Consider the following 10,201-nt stretch of genomic DNA (forward strand, 5'->3'; position numbering starts at 1 on the left):
TTGTCTGTGACATCTTTTGATTATCTGCTCACACCACACCCTCAATGTGTCTCTTTCACCCCCCCCACCCCACCCCCCACCCACCTTAAACCAATTTATATTTCTCCCTTGTTGAAACTATGCTGCAGTTCTGCCGAAGGGCCATGAAAGCTCGAAACGTTAACTGATTTCTTCTCCGCCGATGCTGCCAGACTTGCTGAGTTTTTCCAGGTAATTCTGTTTTTGTTTTGGATTTCCAGCATCCGCAGTAGCTTTTAGCTTTTTGTTTTTATCAGTGAATCTATGTGTTTGCTGTGACCAGGCAGAAGTTAATGTCTGGTCTTAAAAGTCACTCTTTAATATAATCAGTTTGAACCTCTCAGTCACTGAGTGTCAATTCGAACATTTTGTGTCCAAAGTTTAAAGAGAGCTCCAGAGGTTATGGATCATTACATTTCGGATACTATTCACCTCACCCACTGGCATTACTTCTGTTTGTGTGATAGAAATGTGTCTGCCTTTGGCCCAGTAATAGCTGGAGCTGAATCACGTCATCTCTCACCTCTGTGGGTCTGTCAGTTTTAAATTAGTTTTCCCTATCAGGTTCAGAATCTTCGGTGTTTCAAAAAGGAAACCTCTCAATCTTCTAAGTTCCAATGATTAAAAGTTCAACTTGTTTATGATTCCCTCATCAGCCCACAGCATCATTTCAGGAATCTAGTCAGGAAAATTCACTGAATAATTTCAATATAATTATATCCCTCTCTGGTTCTAAAAGATGTTTGGGACAAAATTATTAATTATCATATTTTTATAATCTTTTGAAATAATTATAAAATGTATGCCTCTATCCGATGATAGATGCGAGGGCCACTCATTGCTATATTGACACGTGGTAGCAATAGAGAGAGCGATTTCTCTGTTTCTCCCTCCCTTGCTCCGTTTATCTCCTTCACTCTTGCTCCCTCCCCCCTCCCCTATCTCGCGACTTCTGTTACTAATGTTAATGATAGGTCAATATACACTGGCAATGTGAACACTCGCCCCGTGTTATGAGTCAGAATGTCACTGTTCCTTCTCCTCTCGGAAATTCAGGCCTGACATTTGATCTGATTACTAAATTGATTTCACCCGAAGGAGAGTCACACTGACTCGAAAAGTTAACTCTGTCTTCCTCTCCACAGAGGCTCTCAGACCTGCTGAGTTTTTCCAGCTATTTTTGTTTTTGTTTCAGATTTCCAACGCCTTCCGTATTTTACTTTTATTTCATCGGATCATCTCCAAACAAAAATCAAAACAAACTCTGAAAACACCTTTCATTTTCAGGAACGTGACTATGCACGTCTTTGTGTTCATATATAACTGGCCCACTCTGGTTGTTGAGGTAGGGGTACATTGCAAACTGTGAAATTGTGACCTGTCAGTTCAGGAGGAGCAACATAAACAGGGAAGTCTGGAGGGACCAGTTGCAGTAAATTTGTATTGTCACCAGAAATAAACATCTTGATGTGAGCTTTTCAGATAATAGCGTGAAATGACATATCACAGAATCACACAAAGTGCAGAAGAGGCCCTTCGGCCCATCGAGTCTGCACTGACACGTGAGAAACACCTGACCTACCTACTTAATCACATTTACCAGCACATAGCCCATAGGCCTGAATGTTATGACTTGCCAAGTGCTCATCCAGGCACTTTTAAAAGGATGTGAGGCAACCCGCCACGACCACCCTCCAAGGCAGCGCATTCCAGACCGTCACCACCCTCTGGGTTAAAAAAGTTATTCCTCACAGTCGCCATGAACCACCTGCCCCTCACCTTGAACTTATACCCCCTTGTGACTGACCCTTCAACTAAGGGGAACACCTGCTCCCTATCCATACTGTCTATGTCCCTAATAATCTTGTACACCTCGATCAGGTCGCCCATCAGCCCTCTCTGCTCCAACGTAAACAACACAAGAGAATCCAACCTCTTTTCATAACCTAAATGTTTCATACCAGGCCACATCCTGGTGAATCTCCTCTGCACCACCTCCAGTGCAATCACATCCTTCATATAATGTGGCCACCAGATTGTACTCCAGCTGTAGCCTCACCAAGGCTCTATACAACTCCAACATGACCTCCCTACTTTTGTAATCTATGCCTCGATTTATTAAGGCAAGTGTCTCATGTGCCTTTCCCCCACCCCACTAACATGCCCCTCCACCTTCAGAGATCTAGGGACACACACGCCAAGGTCCCTTTGTTCCTCAGATCTTCCTAGTGTCATGCCGTTCATTGAATACTTCCTTGTCAAATTACTCCTTCCATAGTGTATCACCTCACAGTTTTCAGGGTAAAACTCCATCTGCCACTTATCTGCCAGTTGACCATCCCGTCTATATCTTCCTGTAGCCCAACCCACTCAACCTCGCCGTTAAACACCAATTTGCGAATGAGACCATCTACGGCTCCCATGCCTCAGAGAGCTAAACGTTCGCTGAGTTTACAATCGACAATATTCTTCATAGAAAAGGGAGCAAAGTACGAAAAAGAGGAGGAATTCACGCCTGAGAGATTCACATTATTGACCGTTGTTGCCTGTAAACATGTACATCTGAACATTGTGTAAGAGAGTGTTGGAACTGGGCGGGCGAGTCAGAGGAATGAAACTGTGTTTCCGTGTCCGTTCTGATCATGAGATTTCCGAGTTCTGCTTGCCTAAACTAAAAATATTTTATATTCAAAAGTTCCCTCTTTTCCCCAGCTTGACGCCAAAGTGAGATTTAAAGGCAATTTCTTTGTTGTTATCTAGATTTCAGTCGATAAGTAGAGGACATGTCAGAGATCGGGTGAAGGAGCCGCAGTAAATCCGGTTTTAATCGAAATTCGAGTCTTCAGTTCGCGTCAAATCTTTTCAACAGCGAACATTACAATGTCAGAGATAAGAAGGATTCAGTCTGGGACACTGGAGAGCCGGAATTTCCATGGAATTGGGGAGTTTGTGAGGAGAGAAAAACACAGAGAGGCAGCAGCAGCCTGGAGCTGACAGCAGCCTGTCTCCGCCCCGTCCGCTCGCTGCCTTTAAGTTGCTCAGTGCCGCCACCAGCGGCTTCATTTCTGAGCCCGTTCAGATCGACAGAGACACTTTTGTGCAGAGTCCCGGAACATGACCGATACTGCAGCCGCCGAAACGGCTCCTCCAGCCGCTCCCGCCGCCCAAGTCAAGACTCCCAAGAAGAAGAAGAAGGCGGCTCCCCGGAGCAGTGCAGCCGGTCCCAAGCTGGGCGAGCAGATCCTCAAGGTTGTGGCGGATTGCAGCGATCGCAAGGGGATGTCGCTGCCCGCGATCAAGAAGGCGCTGCGCGGCAAAGGGATGGATGTGGAGAAACTGGGCTCCCAGATCAAGCAAAGCATCAAGAGGAATGTGAAGAATGGCTTCCTGGTTCAGGTCAAGGGCACGGGCGCCTCGGGCTCCTTCAAAGTCCCTAAGAACACAACCCCGGGGAAAGTGGGAAAGAAGGCGAAGGCAGCAGCTGGCAAGAAATCTCCAGTGAAGAAAGCGGCAGCCAAGAAGGTGACAGCAAAGAAAGCAGCGGCCAAGAAGACTCCAGTCAAGAAAGCAACGGCCAAGAAGACTCCAGTCAAGAAAGCAGCGGCCAAGAAATCCCCAGCGAAGAAAGCAGCGGCCAAGAAACCAGCCAAGAAGGCGGCAACTCCCAAAAAGCCGGTGAAGAAAGCAGCCCCCAAGAAAAAGTCTCCGGCCAAGAAGGTGACGGGCGTCAAAAAAGTGGTGATCGGGAGGGCCAAGCCCAAAACGAGATAAGCAAAGACAGGAAAGAAGGGAAAGATCCCGAGCAAATTGTAAACCTCTAAACCCAAAGGCTCTTTTCAGAGCCACCCACATTTCACATGAAAGAGCTGATCCCCTGATCATTTGATCCCTGTCTCGGGGCTGGGAGCTGATTTCAGATGGAAATGTTTCTTTATCCTCCCATGTAAATCCTATTTTCCCGCTCACTCACTGACACACTCTCCACCCGTCCCCTCCCGCACTGTGCAATAAGACACAGGGATATCCTTACAGCTCCCTAAACGGGATGTGTCTGAGTGCATTCAATGTTTATCTTCGTTCCTTTATTCACATTTTCAGGGTCTGCAATGGAGTGATAATGGAGTAAAACCCCGTCTCACAACTAATAACCATACCTTTATATTTTCTCTAATTCTGTTGGATGAGGTGTCAAGCGAATTTCCCTATCCCATTTGGGGGTGTGGAAGGAAGGGTGAGGCTTGAGTCTAGAGATTTGTGTGTATAGAATATTACAAGGATTGAAATAGAAGCAAAAACAAAAACAAAAATACCTGGAAAAACTCAGCAGGTCTGACAGCATGGGCGGAGAGGAACACAGTTTACGTTTCGAGTCCTCATGACCCTTCAACAGAACTAAGTAAAAGTAGAAAAGGGGTGAAATATAAGCTGGTTTAAGGGAGGGGGGTGGGACAAGAAGAGTTAGGTAGAGGGCCAGTGATAGGTGGAGATAACCAAATGATGTCCCAGACAACAGGACAAAGAGGTGTTGAAGGTGGTGATATTATCTAAAGGAATGTGCTAATTAAGGGTAGAAAGCAGGACAAGCAAGGTGCAGATAGCCCTAGTGGGGGTGGGGGTGGAGTGAACGAATCGAAACAGGCTAAAAGGTAGAGATAAAACAATGGATATAAATACATTTAAGAATATTGGAAATATGTGGGGAAAGAAAAATCTATATACATTATTGGATAAATAACTGCGTTTATGGCAGGCAGGAGGAGGAGCTGATTTACCAAAGACCTTGTTCTGACTGGTACTCAGTGTCTCCCGCCCCGTCTCTCACACACACAAACACACACACACTCTGTTTCTCTCTCTCTCTCCCTTCCTCAGTCAGGTCGGGGCGGGCTCTATAAAAGCGGAACGTGAAGCAGCTCCCCACTCATTCAGCAGCGATTTGACTGAAGAAGCATCATGTCTGGCAGAGGGAAAGGAGGCAAAGGACTGGGGAAAGGCGGAGCAAAGCGGCACCGCAAAGTGCTTCGCGATAACATCCAGGGCATCACCAAACCAGCCATCCGCCGCCTGGCTCGCCGTGGCGGTGTCAAGCGCATTTCGGGCCTGATCTACGAGGAGACCCGCGGGGTGCTGAAGGTTTTCCTGGAGAATGTGATCAGGGATGCTGTCACCTACACCGAGCACGCCAAGCGGAAGACGGTCACCGCCATGGATGTGGTGTACGCTCTGAAACGCCAGGGCCGCACTCTCTATGGATTCGGCGGCTGAACAAATCGACCCGACTCTCTAACAAAACCCAAAGGCTCTTCTAAGAGCCGCCCACAACCTCACATTGAGAGCAGTGACTTCTGAAGGGGGAGAGGGGAAAATAAATCTTTGTATTTTCTTATTAAGAGGCACTGCTTTGCCACCAATGCATCCTCTTTTCACAATACCATCGTGAGTTTCAAAAATACCTTGGTTTAATTTAGATCTGTTTTCACGAATTACCGTCCTTTCTACCCGACGACCACGGCTCTACCCAATGTAATGTCGAATTTCATCAGGAGAAACTATTCTTAAACCTTTTATTCCCCCTTCGACGCTCTAATTTTAATTTTTTTCCCCATCGGTTTCTGTTCCTGGGTCTTTGACGCATGACAGGACCTGGGAGGTACCAGCTTTATATGGATCAGCCTGTATCGATTCAGCATGTCTGAACAGAGCTTTATCCTGGCCTGCCTCTGAACAATCAGATAAAGAATCCGAATTCAAGACGGGTTATAAGGCAGACATTGACTGTCTCTTGCTGCCGATTATATTCAGAGCATATTTTACAGCCGGCATGAATCAGACCAATATCGATTTACAGACTTGAAAAGTAAAACTACCCTTAATCACCTCTATTCTGCAACACGGGCCGAACAGAAGGTTTGAACAGATAGATGTTTGATGGCCGCCCAGGACACGATGGACTTTTTCTATGTTGTACAACTTTATTTCTCTATCAGAAGGGAAAACTCTGCTTTTGGCGCTCGGTTTGGACTATACTAAACATGCATTTCTGAATAATTGTGGAAGAGAGTTTGAATGAAAGTGGGGTATTGGATAAATCCATTAAATTGAGTCCACCGGGCAAGGGCACATGGTTGTGATGTACAGTCAAAGGCCAAATGTTATTCAAACCCAACAAATAATGAAGCCGGAATGAGAGAGGGATGCAGTTTCCGCCAGTTCATTTTACCTATTACAATAATTAGAACATAATCGTTCATCAATGTAAATTTCGACAGATACACGGTTTACATAAACGGTCTGCAAGCCCCCCTCCCCCATAAAGACCCCACCGCGCACCCATTCACCAGCAGAAACAGGAACCACACCATTTTCTCTTAAACATCTATAGCGCGTTGACATGAATAAACCGAGTCGGTTGATGAGGTTTCTGTGTGAGTGCCAAAATTTCCCCCATCAATAGGAGTTTTATTCCAGCCTGTTGCAAACCGATCAGGGAATGAATGAGAATTTAATCCACGTTCCAAAGCAGGAAGTCGGAGCTGGGACCGAAATGGGACTTGCAAACATTGAGATATTATGATATTTCTACTTTGAGATTTATTTTATCTGCCTTCAAACTAGGTTTATTTCAATGTCAGTTACTCGTCCCTCTGAAATTGGCGGGCATTTTGAAATTGATGAACTGTCAGTTGCTGCTCCACCAATCAGGGCCCAGAAATCCATGCAGCCCGCTGCTCTTTTCAAAGTTCTCGGCGGGATTCCTTCTTATAAATCCTTCTTATCTCTAACACTGTAATGTTCGCTGTCGAAAATATTTCACGCGAATTGAAGACTCCCATTTCGATTTAAACCTGATTTTCTGCGGCTCCTTCACCCGATCTCTGACATGTCCTCTACTCTTAGACTGAAATATCGAGAACAACAAAGAAATTGTCTTGAAATCTCACTTTGGGGTTAAGCTGGGGAGCAGGGGGTGTATTCCTTTGGAAAATATTTTTATCTTACCCAAGCGGGGCTCGGAAATTTCCTGATCAGAACGGACACACAAACACAGTTTCATTCCTCTGACTCTCCCGCCCACTTCAAACACTCTCTTACACAATGTTCACATTTAGAGGTTCATTGGCAACAAGATGAACAATTGTAAATGTCTCGGTAGAGATTTCCTTCTCTTTTCGATCTTTGCTCCGGTTTCTATTTATTTGCTAACATTAAACACTCTGAGGCATTGGAAGAAGGGAAAGATCCCGAGCAAATTGTAAACCTCTAAACTCAAAGGTTCTTCTCAGAGCCACCCACATTTCACATGAAAGAATTGATGCCCTGATTATTTGATCCGTGTCTCGGAGCTGGGAGCTGATTTCAGATGGAAATGTTTCGTTTTCCTCCCACGTAAATCCTATTTTCCCGCTCACTCACTGACACACTCTCCACCCGTCCCCTCCCGCACTGTGCAATAAGACACAGGGATATCCTTACAGCTCCCTAACCGGAATGTGTCCCAGTGCATTCAAAGTTTATCTTTTCTTTATTCACATTTTCAGGGTGAGAGTCTGCAATGGAGTAAAACCCCGCCTCACAACTAATACCCATACCAGTATATTTTATCTTATTTTGTTGGATGAGGTGTCAGCGAATTTCTCAATCCCTTTTGGCGGTGTGGAGGGAAGGGTGAGGCGTGAGTCTAGAGATGTGTGAGTATAGAATTTTACAAGGATTGAAATAGAAGCAGGCATCTGACTCTTTATAGAAAGTGTAGTATTGAGGGGGGAATATTGCCGACAGTATTGATTTTAATACGATTTTCTAAATAGCTGGTTTATGATGTTGGCGTGTTTAAGTTACTTTAACAGCTTTCTGTTCAGCTCTCTTCAAAATTTGATAAATAAATGCGTTTTTGGCAGGCAGGAGGTGGAGCTGGTTTACCAAAGACGTTAGTTGTGTCTGTCACTCGGTCTCTTCGCCCCGCCTCTCTCTCTCTCCCTTCCTCAGTCAGGTCGGGGCGGGCTGTATAAAAGCGGAACGTGAAGCAGCTCCCCACTCATTCAGCAGCGATTTGACTGAAGAAGCATCATGTCTGGCAGAGGGAAAGGAGGCAAAGGACTGGGGAAAGGCGGAGCAAAGCGGCACCGCAAAGTGCTTCGCGATAACATCCAGGGCATCACCAAACCAGCCATCCGCCGCCTGGCTCGCCGTGGCGGTGTCAAGCGCATTTCGGGCCTGATCTACGAGGAGACCCGCGGGGTGCTGAAGGTTTTCCTGGAGAATGTGATCAGGGATGCTGTCACCTACACCGAGCACGCCAAGCGGAAGACGGTCACCGCCATGGATGTGGTGTACGCTCTGAAACGCCAGGGCCGCACTCTCTATGGATTCGGCGGCTGAACAAATCGACCCGACTCTCTAACAAAACCCAAAGGCTCTTCTAAGAGCCGCCCACAACCTCACATTGAGAGCAGTGACCTCAGAGCAGGAGAGGAAAAGCGATATGTAGTTTTATATAAACACAGCGTTTCCATCTGCGCATTCTCCATTAACAATATAATCGTGAGTCACACAAAATTCATGGTTTAATTTAGTTCGGTTTTCAGGAATTCACTTCCTTTATACTTGCCGAATCTCGATTCAAAGCTTGACTGAGGAACACGACAGCTCCCAAACTAACACCGAGTTCACAAGATAAAGGCCATCATTTATTACACTTTAATCAGGAGTAACTATTTTGAGACACATCATTCTCGCTTCTTCGCCCCATTATCACCCTGTCTTCTTTCTTCGCATCTGTTCCTGGGTCGTTGAGACATGACAGGGTCTGGGAGGTACCAGTATACCAGCTTTAAATGGATCAGCCTGTATCCATGCTGCATGTTGTCTGGTTCCTGGGAGCACTGAACAGATTTATTCTGGCCTGTATCAGGGCGATCAATGAAATAACCCAAATTTAAACGGGAATGTAAGGCGAATATTGAGAGGCTGATTGAAAAATCTGACTACACTTAATCACCTCGATTCTGCAACCCAGGACGGACTGAAGGGTGATGTGGAAGATCTGATTTTGGTGCATGGTTTGCACTGCGAAGATGCATTTACGCACATTGTGGAAGATAGTTCAAATATATAAACTTAGATATTAACTTGATTTACAGAATGGGTGCGCAATCCGCCCACCCACATCGCCTCCCCCAGCCATAAAACACTAGAAACAAGAGCCAAGCCATTCTCTCTATAACATCTATAGGGCTTTGACCTGAATAAACCGATAATGTTGATCAGTTTTAAATGTGAGACCCAAAATTTCGCCCATCAATAGGAGTTTGATTCCAGCCTACTGTAAGCCGATCAGGGAATGAATGAGAATTTAGTCCGTGTTCGAAAGCAGGAAGTCGGAGCGGGGACCGAAATGAGGCTCGCAAACATTGAGACCTTGTGATATTTGTCCATTCAGATTGATTTTATCTGTCTTCAAACTAGGTTTATTTTAATGTCAGTTACTCGTTCCTCTGAAATTGGCGGGCATTTTGAAATTGATGAACTGTCAGTTTCTGCTCCACCAATCAGGGCCCAGAAATCCATGCAGCCCGCTGCTCTTTTCAAATTTCTCGGCGGGATTGCGCTGCATCCAATCAGGACAGGAGGGAGGTGACGGACATGTCTTAAATAGACAGACACAGAGCGGCTTGATCATTCTCAGAGTCTGTGTTCCACAGCGTTTGTTATCATGGCCAGGACCAAGCAGACAGCGCGCAAGTCGACCGGAGGGAAAGCTCCCCGCAAGCAGCTGGCTACCAAAGCTGCCCGCAAGAGCGCTCCAGCCACGGGAGGCGTCAAGAAGCCCCATCGCTACAGGCCCGGCACTGTGGCTCTGCGGGAGATCCGCCGCTACCAGAAATCCACCGAGCTGCTGATCCGCAAACTGCCCTTCCAGCGCCTGGTGCGAGAGATCGCTCAAGACTTCAAGACCGACCTGCGCTTCCAGAGCTCGGCCGTCATGGCCCTGCAGGAGGCCAGCGAGGCTTACCTGGTGGGGCTCTTTGAGGACACCAACCTGTGCGCCATCCACGCCAAGCGAGTCACCATCATGCCCAAGGACATCCAGCTGGCCCGCCGTATCCGCGGGGAGCGCGCCTAGACTCACCCTACCCGACTCTAGACTTACACCGAGAACCACAAAGGCTCTTTTAAGAGCCAA

The 10,201-nt window shown here is 46.5% G+C and overlaps 4 protein-coding genes across 4 annotated transcripts; all 4 read left to right on the forward strand.

Annotated features, from left to right (window-relative positions):
- Positions 1-3,132: 3,132 nt before the first annotated feature.
- Positions 3,133-3,789, forward strand: LOC144672485 (histone H1-like). The gene has a single exon (XM_078534329.1). The coding sequence runs from the start codon at positions 3,133-3,135 to the stop codon at positions 3,787-3,789; it is 657 nt and encodes a 218-aa protein (XP_078390455.1).
- A 1,182-nt stretch (positions 3,790-4,971) lies between these two features.
- LOC144672393 (histone H4) lies at positions 4,972-5,283 on the forward strand. Its single transcript, XM_078534239.1, has one exon. The coding sequence runs from the start codon at positions 4,972-4,974 to the stop codon at positions 5,281-5,283; it is 312 nt and encodes a 103-aa protein (XP_078390365.1).
- Positions 5,284-8,085: 2,802 nt separating this feature from the next.
- LOC144672390 (histone H4) lies at positions 8,086-8,397 on the forward strand. The gene has a single exon (XM_078534235.1). It carries the CDS (start codon positions 8,086-8,088, stop codon positions 8,395-8,397), a length of 312 nt encoding a protein of 103 aa, XP_078390361.1.
- A 1,333-nt stretch (positions 8,398-9,730) lies between these two features.
- On the forward strand, positions 9,731-10,141 carry LOC144672370 (histone H3). Its single transcript, XM_078534216.1, has one exon. The coding sequence runs from the start codon at positions 9,731-9,733 to the stop codon at positions 10,139-10,141; it is 411 nt and encodes a 136-aa protein (XP_078390342.1).
- The last annotated feature ends 60 nt before the right edge of the window (positions 10,142-10,201 follow it).

This window comes from Cetorhinus maximus, chromosome 38, assembly GCF_964194155.1.
Source record: "Cetorhinus maximus chromosome 38, sCetMax3.hap1.1, whole genome shotgun sequence".
Lineage (NCBI taxonomy): Eukaryota > Metazoa > Chordata > Chondrichthyes > Lamniformes > Cetorhinidae > Cetorhinus > Cetorhinus maximus.